Raw genomic sequence first — 20,264 nt, 5'->3', positions numbered from 1 at the left:
GTGGCTAGCTGGTCTAGTGGCTAAAGCGACGGTCTGAAGTTTTGAGACTCTCTGACCGCGGGTTCTATCCCCACCCGTAGTATGACTTGTAGGCTTCCAACATCATGTAGAGCACCCACCACTGAGTAGCAGCCTAGTTCAGAGGAAGCTACAGCATCACGGAAGCCAGAGCCACTTCCCCTACCACAGCGACGGACACTTCTACTCAAAATCCCACCCGACAAGAGCAGCTAGCAGGCCAGACAGATAAGATAAGATTTCGTTTGGATTTTTAACCCCGGAGGGTTAGTCACCCAGGATAACCCAAGAAAGTCAGTGCGTCATCAAGGACTAACTTATTTCCATTGGGGTCCTTAATCTTGTCCCCCAGGATGCGACCCACACCAGTCGACTAACACCCAGGTACCTGTAGATGAATGGTTCAAAGAACCGACATGTTGTTAAATTAGACACATGTGCAACTCTTGGGTATCTTTATTGAGGAAACGTTTCGCCACACAGTGGCTTCATCAGTCCATACATAGGAGAAACTTGAAGAACAGGAGGAGAATGAGGTAATCAGTCCCTCAACCTTGAGTCGATGTTGTCAGTCCATCAATCTTGAATAGAATACGTCATATGAGCGGAGGAGCAGCTTATAAACCGTATGGCAGGAGAGGTGCAGCAGTCGTAGGTGGTGTCACATTTGTTCAATGTGGAAGTAGGTCGTGCCCAAGGGTTCTTCGCTTGCCTAACCCTTGGGCACGACCTACTTCCACATTGAACAAATGTGACACCACCTACGACTGCTTCACCTCTCCTGCCATACGGTTCATAAGCTGCTTCTCCGCTCATATGCCGTATTCTATTCAAGATTGATGGACTGACCACATCGACTCAAGGTTGAGGGACTGATTACCTCATTCTCCTCCTGTTCTTCAAGTTTCTCCTATGTATGGACTGATGAAGCCACTGCGTGGCGAAACGTTTCCTCAATAAAGATACCCAAGAGTTGCACATGTGTCTAATTTAACACCCAGGTACCTATTTGCTGCTAGGTGAACAGGACAACAGGTGTAAGGAAACGTGTCGAAATGTTTCCACCCGCCGGGAATCGAACCCGGGCCCTCCGTGTGTGAAGCGGGAGCGTTAACCACCACCTCACAGTGAAGATCACGGTAGCTCAAAGGAACAGACAAGTTATGTCATATTACCCCCGAGGAAATATGTGATCTGATAATCTCGGGAGAAAGAGATCTTCAGGACTATTGTGAAGATGTTGAATATATGCATGATGACCGAAACACAATTCATGCTGATGGTTCAGTGAGTGTTCGTGGCTTATTGTGCAGAAAGTAGGTACCTAAGTGTTAGTTACCTAGCAGCAATTAGGTACCTGGGTGTTAATCTAATGTGTGTGTCACATCCTGGGGGATAAGATTATAGGACCATAATGGAAATAAGACACAGTCCTGGGTTACTAACCCTCTAACATCAAATAACTTCATTTTTTTTACAAATATATTAAACACTTCAGCATTAGTTTAGGAAACATTAGGGAACATTAAGTGTAAATAGGACAACTCAGAAAGTTAGTGAGTTGTTTTACTGTAGTCCGTGATGTCCCTGGGTTTTTGATGTCCCTGGGTTTTTGATGTCCCTGGGTTTTTGATGTCACTGGGTTTTTGATGTCACTGGGTTTTTGATGTCCCTGGGTTTTTGATGTCACTGGGTTTTTGATGTCCCTGGGTTTTTGATGTCACTGGGTTTTTGATGTCCCTGGGTTTTTGATGTCCCTGGGTTTTTGATGTCACTGGGTTTTTGATGTCCCTGGGTTTTTGATGTCCCTGGGTTTTTGATGTCCCTGGGTTTTTGATGTCCCTGGGTGTTTGATGTCCCTGGGTTTTTGTTGTCCCTGGGTTTTTGATGTCACTGGGTTTTTGATGTCCCTGGGTTTTTGATGTCCCTGGGTTTTTGATGTCACTGGGTTTTTGATGTCCCTGGGTTTTTGATGTCCCTGGGTTTTTGGTGTCACTGGGTTTTTGATGTCCCTGGGTTTTTGATGTCATTGGGTTTTTGATGTCCCTGGGTTTTTGATGTCCCTGGGTTTTTGATGTCACTGGGTTTTTGATGTCCCTGGGTTTTTGATGTCCCTGGGTTTTTGATGTCCCTGGGTTTTTGATGTCCCTGGGTTTTTGTTGTCCCTGGGTTTTTGATGTCACTGGGTTTTTGATGTCCCTGGGTTTTTGATGTCCCTGGGTTTTTGATGTCACTGAGTTTTTGTTGTCCCTGGGTTTTTGATGTCACTGGGTTTTTGATGTCACTGGGTTTTTGATGTCACTGGGTTTTTGATGTCACTGGGTTTTTGATGTCCCTGGGTTTTTGATGTCCCTGGGTTTTTGATGTCACTGGGTTTTTGATGTCCCTGGGTTTTTGATGTCACTGGGTACTTGATATCTCTGGGTTTTTGATGTCCCTGGATGTCATTTCCGCTGCAGTGATCGGCCTTGCTTATTACAGGACTCCATATTTAACCAATCACTACCTAACAGAATACTCCATTCTACTGAATGTACAACAATGCATACAACCATATGACCTGTCTTTGTAATACTCACTTGTGCTTTATAGTAATCTGTTTACATTAATGTTTTATCACTGATTTCATCATTGCTTAGTTAATCTTAAGTTAATTTTAAGCCAGCCCGTAATGCTATGCATAGTATAAGTGGCTTTGGCATGCTGCTCTTATCTGTATTTGTTGTACCTCTGTAAGTGTGCTCAAATTTTTAAATAAATAAATAAATAAATAAATAAATATGCCACCATAAACCAATGTAATTTTAACCAATCACAAGCACAGTGACGTCAGTAGAGATCCCAATCCTGACCAATCACCAATCACATGACGTCACAAGGCGCCACAAGCCTGACCAATCACAAGTCGTAGTATTCAGCAGGTTGGTGTGTGAACGCCCAATAGAAACACAGCTCGTACATACAAATAACGCAATAATAAAGCGAAATAAATAATTTCACCCAAAGATAATGTAAATACCGTAATATAGGAGAGAATTATCGCCTAAATAAGAGTAGAATAAGGAGGTACTTATTTACCAAGTATGGGGATCTGAGGCCAAGACATAACGCCATGTTGTTTTTCCTCGACATGAAGCGGGAAGAGGCAGAAATTTGCCAAATTAATGGATAGTTTCCGCCATTCTAGTGAGGTTTGTTGCTTGAATTCGTATGTACAAAATTCTTGGAATTCCACAGATGAGAAACTGTGTGGTGTTGTGTTAATAGGAGTAATGTTGGAGGTGGAGTGAGTGGTGAGGGAGATGTTGTCAGTGTTGGAGAGAGAGTGTTGGCGTCTGGCTGCTGCCCCGCCAACTTCAAACATCACTCACACACTTCTAACTCACTCTTTTATCACCAACATCAACATAATAAACACTGTGGAGTCTGACATTACCTTCACCTACTTGTATTGTTATATTGTTGTTAGTTTTGTTAGTCAAGTTGAGGCCACACCTCTTATTACGCTCTTGTTCACTCTTATTACGCTCTTGTTCACTCTTATTACACTCTTGTTCACTCTTATTACGCTCTTGTTCGCTCTTATTACGCTCTTGTTCACTCTTATTACGCTCTTGTTCACTCTTATTACGCTCTTGTTCGCTCTTATTACGCTCTTGTTCGCTCTTATTACGCTCTTGTTCACTCTTATTACGCTCTTGTTCACTCTTATTACACTCTAGTTCACTCTTATTGCTCTCTTGTTCACTCTTATTACACTCTTGTTCACTCTTATTACACTCTTGTTCACTCTTATTACACTCTTGTTCACTCTTATTACACTCTTGTTCACTCTTATTACACTCTTGTTCACTCTTATTACACTCTAGTTCACTCTTATTGCTCTCTTGTTCACTCTTATTACACTCTTGTTCACTCTTATTACGCTCTTGTTCACTCTTATTGCTCTCTTGTTCACTCTTATTACACTCTTGTTCACTTATTACGCTCTTGTTCACTCTTATTACACTCTTGTTCACTCTTATTGCTCTTGTTCACTCTTATTGCTCTTGTTCACTCTTATTGCTCTCTTGTTCACTCTTATTGCTCTCTTATTCACTCTTATTACACTCTTGTTCACTCTTATTGCTCTTGTTCACTCTTATTGCTCTTGTTCACTCTTATTGCTCTCTTGTTCACTCTTATTGCTCTCTTATTCACTCTTACTACACTCTTGTTCACTCTTACTAAGCTCTTGTTTAATCTTACTAAGCTTTTGTTCACTCTTACTAAGCTCTTGTTTAATCTTACTATGGTCTTGCTCTTACTAAGCTCTTGTTCACTCTTACTAAGTTTTTGTTCACTCTTACTAGCTCTTGTTCACATACTAAGCTTTGTTCACTCTTGCTAGGCTCTTGTTCACTCTTACTAAGCTTATTAAGCTTTTGTCCACTCTTACTAAATTCTTGCTCACTCTTATTAAGCTCTTGCTCAATCTTACTAAGCTCTTGCTCTCTCCTATTAAGCTCCCGCTCAATACGTGCGGCCAGCAGTAACAGCCTGATCGCTCAGGCCCTGATCCACCAGGAGGCCTGGTCGTGGACTGGGCTGCGGGGGCGTTGACCCCCAGAATACCCCCCCAGGTAGACTCCTTATGCTGCTCTTCCAAACGGCTTTTTCTTAGCTGATGGACCCCTCAAGGAAGGTTCCTTGATGTTGGTGAGGGGCTCTTGATTTAAGGAATTGGATCTGTGCTCCAGTTCCCCGAATTAAGCCTGAATGCCTTCCACATATCCCCCCCCAGGCGCTGTATAATCCTCCGGGTTTAGCGCTTCCCCCTTGATTATAATAATAATAATAATAATCTTAGCTGATGGAATTAACCGAGAACGTTGTCACAGTACTGAGTATACTAAGACAACACAATAAATGTTGATGAAGATAGGGAAGCTGTGATTTCGTGTATAGGGCAAGGAGGAATAACATCTTGTAGGAGTGAGGAAGAGCCAGTTGTGAGTGTGGGGGAAGTTCGTGAGGCAGTAGGTAAAATGAAAGGGGGTAAGGCAGCCGGGATTGATGGGATAAAGATAGAAATGTTAAAAGCAGGTGGGGATATAGTTTTGGAGTGGTTGGTGCAATTATTTAATAAATGTATGGAAGAGGATAAGGTACCTAGGGATTGGCAGAGAGCATGCATAGTTCCTTTGTATAAAGGCAAAGGGGATAAAAGAGAGTGCAAAAATTATAGGGGGATAAGTCTGTTGAGTGTACCTGGTAAAGTGTATGGTAGAGTTATAATTGAAAGAATTAAGAGTAAGACGGAGAATAGGATAGCAGATGAACAAGGAGGCTTTAGGAAAGGTAGGGGGTGTGTGGACCAGGTGTTTACAGTGAAACATATAAGTGAACAGTAGTATTTAGATAAGGCTAAAGAGGTCTTTGTGGCATTTATGGATTTGGAAAAGGCGTATGACAGGGTGGATAGGGGGGCAATGTGGCAGATGTTGCAAGTGTATGGTGTAGGAGGTAGGTTACTGAAAGCAGTGAAGAGTTTTTACGAGGATAGTGAGGCTCAAGTTAGAGTATGTAGGAAAGAGGGAAATTTTTTCCCAGTAAAAGTAGGCCTTAGACAAGGATGTGTGATGTCACCGTGGTTGTTTAATATATTTATAGATGGGGTTGTAAGAGAAGTAAATGCGAGGGTCTTGGCAAGAGGCGTGGAGTTAAAAGATAAAGAATCACACACAAAGTGGGAGTTGTCACAGCTGCTCTTTGCTGATGACACTGTGCTTTTGGGAGATTCTGAAGAGAAGCTGCAGAGATTGGTGGATGAATTTGGTAGGGTGTGCAAAAGAAGAAAATTAAAGGTGAATACAGGAAAGAGTAAGGTTATGAGGATAACAAAAAGATTAGGTGATGAAAGATTGAATATCAGATTGGAGGGAGAGAGTATGGAGGAGGTGAACGTATTCAGATATTTGGGAGTGGACGTGTCAGCGGATGGGTCTATGAAAGATGAGGTGAATCATAGAATTGATGAGGGAAAAAGAGTGAGTGGTGCACTTAGGAGTCTGTGGAGACAAAGAACTTTGTCCTTGGAGGCAAAGAGGGGAATGTATGAGAGTATAGTTTTACCAACGCTCTTATATGGGTGTGAAGCGTGGGTGATGAATGTTGCAGCGAGGAGAAGGCTGGAGGCAGTGGAGATGTCATGTCTGAGGGCAATGTGTGGTGTGAATATAATGCAGAGAATTCGTAGTTTGGAAGTTAGGAGGAGGTGCGGGATTACCAAAACTGTTGTCCAGAGGGCTGAGGAAGGGTTGTTGAGGTGGTTCGGACATGTAGAGAGAATGGAGCGAAACAGAATGACTTCAAGAGTGTATCAGTCTGTAGTGGAAGGAAGGCGGGGTAGGGGTCGGCCTAGGAAGGGTTGGAGGGAGGGGGTAAAGGAGGTTTTGTGTGCGAGGGGCTTGGACTTCCAGCAGGCATGCGTGAGCGTGTTTGATAGGAGTGAATGGAGACAAATGGTTTTTAATACTTGACGTGCTGTTGGAGTGTGAGCAAAGTAACATTTATGAAGGGATTCAGGGAAACCGGCAGGCCGGACTTGAGTCTTGGAGATGGGAAGTACAGTGCCTGCACTCTGAAGGAGGGGTGTTAATGTTGCAGTTTAAAAACTGTAGTGTAAAGCACCCTTCTGGCAAGACAGTGATGGAGTGAATGATGGTGAAAGTTTTTCTTTTTCGGGCCACCCTGCCTTGGTGGGAATCGGCCAGTGTGATAATAAATAATAAAAAATAAGTGTCAGGGGCCCAAGACTATTCAACTGCTTCTCAGCAGATGTAAGGGGAATTATCAGTAGACCCCCTGGCTGTCTTCAAGAGGAAACCGAACAGGCACCTAAAGTCAGTACCTGACCAGCCGGGCTGTGGTTCGTACATCGGTTTGCATGTGGCCAGCAGTAACAGCCTGGTTGATCAGGCCCTGATCCACCAGGAGTCCTGGTCATGGACCAGGTCGCAGGGGCGTTGACCCCCAAACACCCTCCAGGTAGACAGCACCTTGCTGTTCTATGCTCGTAGCTCAGCTTTATTACTCTGCTTTTTAAGATGTCTGCAAGCTTGAAAAGAACATAAGAATGGAGGAACACTGCAGAAGGCCTACTGGCCCATGCGAGGCAGGTCCTTATCAAAACGACCTCTACCTAAAGCTACCCAAGAAATAACTCCCGTACCCAATGACACCAATCAAACCGAGCCCCTCCCACTCCAGTCTCTTCTTAAAGCTACCCAGTTTAAAGTGATCCTTCATTGACAACGTTTTGCCCACACAGTGGGCTTTTTCTCCTTCATCAAGGACTATGTCTATGTCTTGGTGTCTTTTGCTCATTTCCTGTTGAAGAGTTTTATGTAGAATTTAATGAAGACTGAGACACTTAAGCAACATATGGGAATCTTTTTATTGAGGAAACGTTTTGCCACACAGCAGCTTCATCAGTCCAATACAGAGTAGAAAGGTGTAGGGAGAGGAGGAATTTGAGGTAATCAGTCCCTCAGCCTGGAGTCGATGTGTTCAGTCCATCAATCTTGTAGAATTTAATGTTCATTATAAGACATTCAGGATACTGTGTATGCCGTTTGGTTGATTTTTATGACCCTACAATCTATAGATTACTCAGATGTTATTAAAGCTGACATTTGACATCATTATCATGCCTATTAAACCTTAGTTTTCAGACTAGTTCTCTTGATTTTACCTCCTTTTTCTATTCTCTCTGTTCATTTTTCCTTTGTACTTCTTCATGACTCACGAAATCGCAATGACACGATCGTAATGAGACTCTCTGATCGCGGGTTCTATCCCCGCCCGTGGTATGGTTTGTTTACTTAATTTTTTTTTCTGCTCCTCTCCTTCTTTTCCGAAGTCTTGTATCACTGCTGTGGACAGTTTGTGAAAACAGGCAGATCAGAAATATTATTTTTGGGATCTGTGAATTGATAACTAGATAATTCCCAAACCATTTCCTGTAATAGGTTTGTAAATCAATTAGTTTTATAGAATAAATCTTTGTAGATGAATGGTTCGCAGAACCAACACGTTGATAAATTAGACACATGTGCAACTCTTGGGTATCTTTATTGAGGAAACGTTTTGCCACACAGTGGCTTCATCAGTCCATACACAGGAGAAGCTTGAAGAACAGGAGGAGAATGAGGTAATCAGTCCCTCAACCTTGAGTCGATGTGGTCAGTCCATCAATCTTCTACTCAAGATTGATGGACTGACCACATCGATTCAAGGTTGAGGGACTGATTACCTCATTCTCCTCCTGTTCTTCAAGTTTCTCCTGTGTATGGACTGATGAAGCCACTGTGTGGCAAAACGTTTCCTTAATAAAGATACCCAAGAGTTGCACATGTGTCTAATTTATCAGAATAAATCTTTTTTAAAACGAAGTTCAATGGCAGTGTTGGGCTCTTGATCCAAGCGATTGCACTTGTCCTGCACTTTTTTGTACTTGATTGTCTCTCATTTCCCAGGTGCTTCATGGCCTCTGTGGGTGTAGTTCTTCTTCCAAAAATAAAAATAATACAGTAGGACCCCTGTATCAGCAGAGTCAGTATTCGCTGTTTCAGTTATCCATTGTTTATCGTTGCCCCAAAATAACCCTTGTAAAGTAAAAGGACACAAGTGCAACTAATGTGACATTTATTGTGGCAACGTTTCGCTCTCCAGGAGCTTTATCAAGCCATTAGGTAATGGCTTGACAAAGCTCCTGGAGAGCGAAACGTTGCCACAATAAATGTCACATTAGTTGCACTTGTGTCCTTTTACTTTACATATTGTCGGTAATTCTACCAACTTTATTACAAAATAACCCTTGATTTTACTTAACCCTTAAACTGTCCAAACAGATTTACGTGCATATGCGTAGTGCTCCAAAAGTAGATCTACGGTTTTTTACATATTTTCAAATATAACAAAAAAAAAAAAGTAAATCAAGTTTTTTTTTTACACGTTTTCAACTGTAAAAAAAAAAAAAGATTAAATTTTTTTACATACTTTCAAATGCTGAAATAATGTAGATCTACGTTTGGACAGTTTAAGGATTAATAACAGCCCCTAAGTGCAAAAGTAGTGATGGCGGCAGTTCTTCAAAGCCTAAGAGAAGCCCTGAAATGCTTCCCATCAGTGAAAAAGTGCTAATTCTAGACTAATTTTACATAAAAAAACCCATACCATGGGCGTGATTTGAACCCGCGGTCAGAGATTCTCAAAACTCCCGCCCGTGGTATGGTTTGTTTGCAATCGTGTCATTACAATTTCGTGAGTCATAATTTTGCATAATTTATTAATTAAACTTTATCATAGGTATGTATGTAAACCAAAAATGACATATATAGGATTCGCTACTATTCACATTTTCAGCTATCCATGATATGGTGGTATGGTTTGTTTGCAATCGTGTCGTTACGATTTCGTGAGTCATGATACGTCTTGGAATGCATCTTTCTCAGATATGGGGGGATTACTGTATAGATTAATTGAGGGAGCTGCCTTGATACAGCGATAGGCTTTTGATCAAAGGAATTGGATCCATTCTCCACAACTATTCACCTGGCAGGTACTCCTGGCTTGGTTGATTGCATTCTCAATTCACACTCGGGGGTTTGGGGAATGATCGAGCACAGGTGAAATGTTACACTTGATGCCATGTGTTCACCTAGCAGTGGGTAGGAACCTGGGTGTAGATGACTGTTGTGGGTCGCATCCTAGGGGATAAGATTAATCTAAGTTGCCTGAAATGTCTTGTATAACCAGGGGCTGTCTGTATATGCCAGTAATGTCAGCTTGGTCTAATAGTTGCATCATGTACGTGTAAGCCTTCGACTTTCACCACGGTCTTGTACTCAACTCATCTGATACCAGCAGTGGCTGTATATCCTGAAATCTGGCTCTAATTAATATAACCTTCATAAGAAAGTGTACCAAGAAAAAGTGTTGGTCTTTGGTAAATTGGCTTAAAATATTTTTCAAACACATACATGGCTAGGTTTTCGTTTTCAATTTTCAGTCTTAAAAACTTATCATTAGGAAAATATTCTGTATTTTTACGAAGATAATCTTTTCATTTACTGACACTAGTTATAAAATTTGGTTAATATTGTGGTCTAATAATCTCCATATTTTTCAGGTTGGTCGTGCCTCATCTATCGTGTCAGGAAACTTAGGAAGAAATGTGGAGGGTGCAATAGAATCACCAGTCCTTCTCCATGGCCAAGTGGTTATGTCAACTGCTAAAGGAGTCATGGAGGAGGATTCACAAATGATTATAGATGGTTCACAAGGGGTGGTGATGGAAGGCACCCAGATGGTTATGGCAGGCTCACCAGTAGTGATGAAAGCAGAGATGCAAGATTCCCCAACAGTTATGATGGAGGAGCCAGGGGTTATGATGGAAGACACAGACACTACAGGATTTGATGATTCTGTTTTGCAAAACCCTTCTTGTCATGATCGTGGGGTGAACAATTCTGTTATTATTAAAGAAGAAGATTTACAGGACAGTCAGTATGGCCACAATCGGCAAATATTGGGACTAGCTGATGATGAAGCAACACAAAGGGATGAGATCAGTTCTGTCATTAGGAATAGCAGTGAGCTTGAGACAAACCAAGAAGGTGAAATGCTACTTCGAAACTTAGTGAATGAAACTTTCCACTCTTCTCCAAATATGACTCATGGTAACGATAATATTATTGTTACCACCAGCACAATCACCACCAATGCTGTTGAGGGTATGCAGCATGCCTTAACATCCCCTAATGTAGTACAAGGGGCAGTAATGAATAACATCTCAGTACTGCCTGCCAGTATATCATCAACCAACACTCCGACCAGAATAGTGGTACAAACAAATCAAGTTTCTCCTGTCAAAGCTAATGCTGGACACTTCCTCATACAAGTGGGGGGCACTCCAGTTAGTGTAGCCCACCCACAAATGTTAACAGTAGGAAATAAGAACCATATTGTTATCCGAGCGGGAGCCAATCAATCTGGTCAGACTCCCATTGGCCAAGAGGAAATTGATGGCTCAGGGCAAGGTAGTATCTTCAAAGTTATAATACCTGAAGGCACTACCAAATACACAAAAGCAACTTCAGTACCCATAAGTCAAAATGAACCCGTGAGGAAGCATGTCCAAATCAACCTTTCAGATGGATCTGCGAAGAAACAAGTGAGATACGTCTCCAACACATCCCAGACACAGGAGGTGTATGAGGAAGAAACCATCAGAGCGTGTGATAAAATTGAAAACAAGAGACTCTATACATGTCAAACATGTAACAGTAAATTTATGAGACCATTGTACTTAAGGTATGTTTCCCTGAGGTATATTGGCAATTTTTGTCGCTTCATCCCTTGTGCTGCAACCCATTTATTTCTCCACATACCCATATCTCTATCTTCTTTCAGTTTGAAGTCCTAGACAACATAACAATGGCCTTCCCAACAGAGGTCGCTAGCAGTACTACCCTGCTCCCAGAGAGATGTACCCCAGCCCCTGCATACATATTATGTTTACCATGGAAATTGTCCCAGTTGTCTAGGAATGGGATTGCAAGTTCTTAGAAGTACCTGTCTAGCCAGTATTTTACATCAGCTGTCTTAGACATCCATTTATTGCCCGCTCCTGTTCTTAACTAGCATCTTCTGTCTCCTGAGCTTCCCAGTGTTGTTTCCACCAGCACTGAGGCAGATAAAGGGCTTGTTCCTCTTACCTGACATATCAAACCTGTTGACTATGTCACCAACAGCAGCTCCAGGGAAACAACCATCTACCTTACCTTCATATATCTGTTACAGAAGGCACAGTCCATATATTTTACCTGAGAGTTACTGACCACAAGGATATTCTTACCTTTATTAGCAGAGGAGTTAGTGGTACCTTTATTCTCACTAACCATTGAAGTACATTTGTCTTGGAGAACAGAAAAGCGATTTTCTGTCTTCAAACATGCTCTTTCAACTTTCCTCATTTTCATGTTTCTTCCTTTACTGGAAACTACTTCCAGTTTGTTATGGCTGCCAACCTGCTCTTCACTGCTGGTAACCCGTTTCCCTTTACTAACCTCAATCACATGATACCTTCCTCCTTGAGAAGGAGGAAGGTATTCTTTCCTTCCTGAAATAATTTTCCTTCTTTTCTAGGCAAGTATTGTACCCCTTCACCATATAAAAGTGGGGGAACGGGTTAATAATGATTGTAGTCTTTATTCTTTGCTATGAATCCAATCAATACCATAACAATCTCTAGGTGCCTCTCAGTTGAAAACAGCAATGTCAGTGTTTGTTACTATTTGCTAGTTATTCTGTTTATTAGCATTTTTTTACTTTGTTTTAGTATTGCAGGTTCTGTAGCTTCTGCTATTGGGGAATTGATTTGAAAATAGTATCCTTTTTCTTCTTTCAACAAACTGGTCGTATCCCACCAAGGCAGGGTGGCCCAAAAAGAAAAATGAAAGTTTCTCTTTTTAAATTTAGTAATTTATACAGAAGGGGTTACTAGCCCCTTGCTCCCGGCATGTTAGTCGCCTCTTAGAACACGCATGGCTTACGGAGGAAGAATTCTGTTTTACTTCCCCATGGAGATAAGAGGAAATAAACAAGAACAAGAACTAGTAAGAAAATAGAAGAAAACCCAGAGGGGTGTGTATATATATGTTTGTACATGTATGTGTAGTGTGACCTAAGTGTAAGTAGGAGTAGCAAGACGTACCTGAAACCTTGCATGTTCATAAGACAGAAAAAAAGGACACCAGCAATCCTACCATCATGTAAAACAATTACAGGCTTTCTTTTATACTCACTTGGCAGGACTGTAGTACCTCCCTGGGCGGTTGCTGTCTACCAGCCTACTACCTATAGAATAGTATCTTCTTCTTTCAACAAACCGGCCGTATCCCACCGAGGCGGGGTGGCCCAAAAAGAAAAACAAAAGTTTCTCTTTTCAAATTTAGTAATTTATACAAGAGAAGGGATTACTAGCCCCTTGCTCCCGGCATTTTAGCTGCCTCTTACAACACACATGGCTTCGGAGGAAGAATTCTGTTCCACTTACGCATGGAGAGAATAGTATCTATGGTGATGAATTTTCCAGGGAATATAGTTTGTGATAATTTCTTTCTTTCTTTGAACACACCGGCCGTATCCCACCGAGGCGGGGTGGCCCAAGAGGAAAAACAAAAGTTTCTCCTTTTACATTTAGTAATATATACAGGAGAAGAGGTTGCTAGCCCCTTGCTCCCGGCATTTTAGTCGCCAATATGACACGCATGGCTTACGGAGGAAGAATTCTGTTCCACTTCCCCATGGAGAGAATAGTATCTATGGTGATGAATTTTCCAGGGAATATAGTTTGTGATAATTTATTCAGGCTATTTAGATTTTGCGATATTATTTTACTTTGTAATTTGTTTTTCTTTCAGAAAGCACATGAGAAGCTGTAAGAAGGAGGAAGTAAAGGTAGAAAAATCACCTCTTTACATGTGTTCATTCTGCAAGATGACATTTAAGACTCGACCTCAGATCTCTCAGCATTTTCTGAAATGCTATCATAGTCCATACCGCAAAAAAACAGCACTTAAGGTTGGTACTGTGTGCCAGTATTTAAAAACGTATCTTATTCGATGTTTGACAAAATATACCTCTCCAGTATAAATTTACTTATTAAACAGTCCATGTGAACAATGTAATTTGAATTTGTAACCAATTTTTTTTAACACGCTGTCTCCCACCAAGGCAGGGTAACCTAAAAAGAAATGCCAGTGGTGCAGAGATGCTACAGTTCAGAGCCCCTCCAAACTGCAACATCTCCACCCCTCCTTTCAGAGTGCAGGCATTGTACTTCCCTCCTCCAGGAATCATGTTTCCCTGAATCCCTTCACAAAATGTTATCTAGCTCACACTGGAACAGCTCATCTAGTACTAAAATCATTTGCCTCTGCTACCATCTAACACGCTCGTGCATCCCTGCTGGATGTCTAAGGTAGAGGTCATTGAAGGAGAGGTTGGAGGGAGTGGGTAAAGGTTATGTTTGTGACGGACATGGGTATCCTGGAGATGGGAAGTACAGTGCCTGCACTCTGAAGGAGGGGTGTTAATGTTGCAGTTTAAAAACTGTAGTGTAAAGCACCCTTCTGGCAAGACAGTGATGGAGTGAATGATGGTGAAAGTTTTTCTTTTTCGGACCACCCTGCCTTAGTGGGAATCGGCCAATGTGATAATAATAATAATAATAATAATAATGGATATCCACCGGCATGTGTGTGTGTTTGTACTAGAAAGGAATGAGTCAGGCAAGTGGTTTTTATGACTTGATATGCTATTAGGGTGTGAGGAAGGTAACATGAAGAGATTCAGTAAAACCAGTTAGCCAGACTTGAGTCCTGGAGGTGGAAGGTACAGTGTCTTCACTATGAATGAGGGGTTGGGATATTGCAGTTTGAAGGGGCATCTGAACTGTAACGTTGGCATGCCTTTGGCAAAACTGTGATGGAGTTAGTGAGGGTGAAAGTGTTTTCTTTTTCAGGTAACCCTATCTTGGTGGGAGATGGCCGGTGTGTTAAAAATAATGCATAGATTATATTTAGAAACCATCTGTAGTTAATGTGAATAGATGCATGTAAGGATAAGAGAAATGAGAGTAGTTGAGCCATTGTGTTACAATGTTCATGCACTGGAAGATTTGGGCATTGATCATGGATGCCTATAAAGCACTTGTAAAGCCTTAGGATTATCACAGTTGTAAGACTTTGTTTTTCAGAGAAAGGGAGATGAGGTCGAACCAGAGACTACACCTCCCAAGAGAGGGAAGATTGAGACACTTGAGATTGACCCAGCGCTTGAACAAGCTGTGCAGTTTAGATGTCAGGTGAGTTATTTATTTACCCATTTGTTTTAAAATAGCCACTGAGCAAATCATGGTCACCCACAGTGAAGAAAGCAAATGATGTATTGAAAAGAAAAAATAATTTGGTTAATTCTAACATTGTATGCAGGATTAAAATAACACAAATGAGCAAGATGGCAAATGGGTGATGGGATTTAACACAATATGAGGAAAAAAAAGCAGGGCACTTGGAGGATATTGATTATATAATGCACTGTTAAAGGTACGAGTCAGGAACTTGAGGGATTGTAAACAAAACATTGTCACAAAATCATATACATATAGTAGTGAAGAACAGCCTTCAGATATGTGAATAATAAGTTATTATAAAATTTTGTAATTGGTCAACAATGTAAAAAGTTAATAATACCTTGAGATAACATACTTTAAGAATTTTTCCAAAACTATTGATGGTTGCATCTACAAGATTCCTTGTGTAATATGCAATTAATTTGATTTGGGACAGAGTGAAAAAAGATTAAAAGATTTTATTGAAAACATGTAGGCTGTTTTTACATGCAATAAATAGGCAATTTTTATCTTGTTTCCTTCTAGATAATTATTAATTTTCTAGTGGTGTTTATTTCTTTTATATAGACTCATTGTTTATAGGACTGTGATCGTACCTTCAGCAAGGAGCGCCAGTATAGCAGCCATATTAAAAAGTGCACCAAAGTCTCCGTGCATGATCTCTCTGGAGCAAGAGTGGAGGTGAAAGGTGAAGAGGAGGAGGAGGAGGAACCAGACTCTCAGGAAGATCCATTTGCTGACCCAGATCCTCAACCACCTCAGTCTAAAAGACGCCGTGGTCCTGGGAGGAGAGGGCGGCCTCCTGGGAGAGGTGGTCATAGTTCCTCTAGAACAACAGCTAGAAATTCTTCACAACTTTTTGAGGGAGGTTAGTTCATGATAGTTTTGCATTGTTTTATGTAGAAAAAGAATCTATTTGAATACTGTATACAGTGGACCCCGCATAACGATTACCTCCGAATGCGACCAATTATGTAAGTGTATTTATGTAAGTGCGTTTGTACGTGTATGTTTGGGGATCTGAAATGGACTAATCTACTTCACAATATTCCTTATGGGAACAAATTCGGTCAGTACTGGCACCTGAACATACTTCTGGAGTGAAAAAATATCGTTAACCGGGGGTCCACTGTATATGTACTGGAGGTGGAAAGTACAGTGCCTGCACTTTAAAGGAGTTTGTGATATTTGCTGTTTAGAGGAACATTTGAATTGTATTTTCCCTGCCTCTGGAAAGACGGTGATAGTATGAATGATGGTGCATGTTTCTTTTTTCGGTCACCCTGTCTCAGTGGGAGACTGTGAGCATGTTAAAAAAAAAAATGTATCTTTTCACAGTTGCCAGTGAAAAAACTTTGTTTTCCCTCAGCTAAGGACGGCTGCAGGAACGGGAAACACTCGAATCCCATTGGGGTTAAAGTGAATAATTTTCTTAGTACAGTGGACCCCCGGCTTGCGATATTATTTCATTCCAGAAGTATGTTCAGGTGCCATTACTGAACGAATTTGTTCCCATAAGGAATATTGTGAATTAGATTAGTCCATTTCAGACCCCCAAAGATACACGTACAAACGCACTTACATAAATACACTTACATAATTGGTCGCATTGGGAGCTGATCGTAAAGCGGGGGTCCACTGTATTGCTCTTTCAGTGAATAAAAGCCATGTATTCATTACCTGGAAAGTAGTCTAATAAAGGTTAAAATTTATTAAGTAACATCACGTAATTGCAATCCCTGTTTAAATTTTTAGTCAAAATTTAACAGTTTTCAGCAACCTGACTTGAGATGAGCAGGCACTTTCTGCTTCTATGACAAACACAAATGATACTCAGGGCTACATCTTAGGGTGTGGGTTTGAATAGTAAGACTAAATTAAAGAAAGTAACCTTTCTTCAGAAAATAACCAGTTAAGAGGTCAGCATCCATTATACATCCCTCAAAAGTTTAGATTTTTTCCAAAAAATTTTAGTGGTCTGTTTTTGCTTTGTATGGAGGGTTCAGCAAGTTATTATTTTAACCTCAGATATTTTGCTTCACTAATGTGTAACATTGAAATTTCAGCATTTCCTGTAGCCAATTCCCGTGGCCTTTTGGTGGCTGATAATGAAGGTTTAGTTCGGAGCACAACAGGTTTGGCTCACACTGTACAACTTAGCCTGGAGACAGCAAGTCAAGAAGGACAACCTCAGCCAACTGCTCTGGTAGCAGATTCTAAGGTAGCTGTTTTGGTATCTAATTTGCTGTTAGTGTGTTGTTTATGACTTTACTCTCATTCACATTGAAGTCATTTCTTTATCAGTTACTTACACAGAATTAAAAAGTAGTCTTACTAATGCTATTTACTTTGACTTTTTTGCTTTGCACAGGGCGTTCGAGGGCGGGAGAAGCCCCCACAGGCTTGGTCACTAGTTTGTGCCCTCTGTCAAAAGATGTTTATTACCAAAGCTGCTCTTGCACACCATGTTATGTCAGAACATGGCGCAGATCTAATACATACTCGGAATATTCTTGATGGCAAGATCAAGGATGACCAGCCTCTCTTTAGGTTAGTAGTCACTTTAATTTTCTGCACTTTGTATTTTTTTCACTATATACTGGGAGCCCAGTTCATGTTTCTTTTTTTACTTCTATTATTCTTATATGGGAAAACCTCTTTCTTTAATGCATTTTTATATCTCATAATGTAGAATTGTTTTTGCCAAGTGTTCAGGTTATACTTTAGATGTAGGTTCAAACTTGTAATACAGTGGACCCCCGGTTAATGATATTTTTTCACTCCAGAAGTATGTTCAGGTGTCAGTACTGACCGAATTTGTTCCCATAAGGAATATTGTGAAGTAGATTAGTCCATTTCAGACCCCCAAACATACAAACGCACTTACATAAATACGCTTACATAATTGGTCGCATTCGGAGGTGATCGTTATGTGGGGGTCCACTGTAATGTTGGTAGAATTACCGACTATGTAAAGTAAAAGGACACAAGTGCAACTAATGTGACATTTTATTGTGGCAACGTTTCGCTCTCCAGGTATCGGCTTGACAAAGCTCCTGGAGAGCGAAACGTTGCCACAATAAAATGTCACATTAGTTGCACTTGTGTCCTTTTACTTTACATGTTCAAACTTAAAGGCTTTTAGAAGTGCACTTATATGGCTTCCTCTTCCTGGAAGAAAATTTACCACAGAGTGAAACACCGATAACATGAATAGATTTATTTCATCGGGAAATTAGAATATATAACCAAAGCATTCTTGGTATTACAAGTTTTTTTTTTTTTAACACATTGACCATTTCCCACCAAGGCAGGGTTGCCAGGGAGAGAAGAAACACTTTCATCATCATTCACTCCATCACTGTCTTGCTAGAGGCACTCCCACACAATGGTTATAAAACTGTAACTTATCAACACCAGCTTGCCAGTTTCCCCTGAATCCCTTCATAAATGTTACCCTGTTCACACTCCAACAGCACGTCAAGTCATATAAACCATTCCTCCAACCTTTCCTAGGCTGACCCCTACCCCCACCTTCCTTGCACAACAGATTTATATGCTGTCTATGTCATTCTATTTTGTTCCACCCTCTTTAAATGTCTGAACCACCTCAACATCCCCTCCTCAGCCCTCTGGATAATACTTTTAGTAACCCCGCACCTCCTCCTCATTTCCAAATTACGGATTCTCTTTATTATATTCACACCACACATTGCCCTCAGGCATGACATCTCCACTTCCTCCAGCCTTCTTCTTGTTGCAACATTCACCACCCAGACTTCACACCTACATAAGAGCATTGGTACAACTATACTCTCATACATTTCCCTCTTTGCTTCCATGGATAATGATTTTTGTCTCCACAGACTCCTCAGTGCACCACTAACCTTTTTCCCATCATCAGTTCTTTGAGTCATCTCGTCTTTCATAGACCTATCAGCTGAGAAGTCAACTTCCAGATATCTGAATTCATTCACTTCCTCCATTCTCCCTCCCTCCAGTTTAATATCCAATCTTTCATTACTTAATTTTTTTGTTATCCTCGTCACCTTACTCTCCTATACAGTGGACCCCCGCTTAACGATCACCTCCAAATGCGACCAATTATGTAAGTGTATTTATGTAAGTGCGTTTGTATGTGTATGTTTGGGGGTCTGAAATGGACTAATCTACTTCACAATATTCCTTATGGGAAAAAATTCGGTCAGTACTGGCATCTGAACATACTACTGGAATGAAAAAAGTTCGTTAACCGGGGGTCCACTGTATTTGCTTTTATTTCCTTCTTTTACATACCTTACCAAACTTGTCTGCCAACCTCTGCAACTTCTCTTCAGAATCTCCCAATAACACAGTACTACAAGTTATTTATTCAAATTGTTCATGAAAGGCAAAACATTTGTATTCATCAGTAAAGAAACTGTTCTCTCTCTTATAATAGTTATCAGAATATTTCTCTTTACAGAGGTATCCATTTTTTCTATTACTATAAGCACTTCAAAAGTTTCTTGTACAGTTCTCATTTACAGTAAGCTTTTTAGAGTACTTTTTTCATATTGTTTGAAGGTTTACAATTTATATCTTGTTTCTTGGCTGATAGATGTCCAGTTTGCAGTCTTAATTATCAGACAGAAGACCAGTTCATAGAGCACATGGTTCTTCAACACACATCCCGATTGCAAGAAACATTTACTCGTCTTCAGGGGCAGGTATGTCTCTGGAGTACCTTAAGTGAGATATATGGAATCAGGAAGGGAGTATTATTATGTATGTAATTTTCCTACATTATCTTGGGTGTATTCTCTACACTCCTGAGTATTGTTTCATTTAAATGAAAATAAGATAAGAGATGTATAACTAAATGTAACTGTTAAGTAAAGCATTCAAGATTATATCAAGTCACTATCATTGGCTGCAAGAGTTCACAGTGAACTAGAGTGACAGTGGTCCAGGACAGACTAAAACACTGTCTAGTTTTAACTCAAAATTTGTGGGTCATTTATCTTCTTAATGAATAGCAGAAATGAAATTAATGAATATGAAAGTGGCAGCGTTGTGTGAACATTAGTCAGCGAGAAGTAATTTTGTAATGTATATATTGTTTTTTTACAGTACAGTAGTTCTTGCTGTAGCTATTCACCTTATTGGCTCTTGAAGTATATCCTTAAAGGGGAGGAAGGTGTGCCTTGAAGCTAAATAAGGGCTCTTTATTCAAGGAATTGAATAAATTCTGATTACCTCTCATTCCACAGACACTGTGTAGCCCCTACAGGTTTATCACTTC

At 40.6% G+C, this 20,264-nt stretch overlaps 1 protein-coding gene across 2 annotated transcripts in view; it reads left to right on the top strand.

Annotated features, from left to right (window-relative positions):
• The first annotated feature begins 3,053 nt into the window (after positions 1–3,053).
• Positions 3,054–20,264, top strand: part of LOC128700900 (uncharacterized) — a 57,687-nt gene continuing 40,476 nt past the window's right edge. The window contains exons 1-8 of one of the 2 annotated variants that reach the window (XM_070104710.1): positions 3,054–3,209; positions 10,193–11,376; positions 13,488–13,647; positions 14,825–14,932; positions 15,563–15,848; positions 17,047–17,201; positions 17,352–17,530; positions 19,581–19,689. In XM_070104710.1, the coding sequence (XP_069960811.1) occupies positions 3,183–3,209; positions 10,193–11,376; positions 13,488–13,647; positions 14,825–14,932; positions 15,563–15,848; positions 17,047–17,201; positions 17,352–17,530; positions 19,581–19,689 (2,208 nt within the window). In that variant the 5' untranslated portion in view covers positions 3,054–3,182. Of the gene's footprint in view, positions 3,210–4,386; positions 4,641–10,192; positions 11,377–13,487; positions 13,648–14,824; positions 14,933–15,562; positions 15,849–17,046; positions 17,202–17,351; positions 17,531–19,580; positions 19,690–20,264 lie in introns of those variants that run through there. The other variant, XM_070104711.1, reaches the window with a different exon arrangement.

This window comes from Cherax quadricarinatus, chromosome 94, assembly GCF_038502225.1.
Source record: "Cherax quadricarinatus isolate ZL_2023a chromosome 94, ASM3850222v1, whole genome shotgun sequence".
NCBI lineage: Eukaryota > Metazoa > Arthropoda > Malacostraca > Decapoda > Parastacidae > Cherax > Cherax quadricarinatus.
This window is presented reverse-complemented; position numbering and strand designations above follow the sequence as displayed.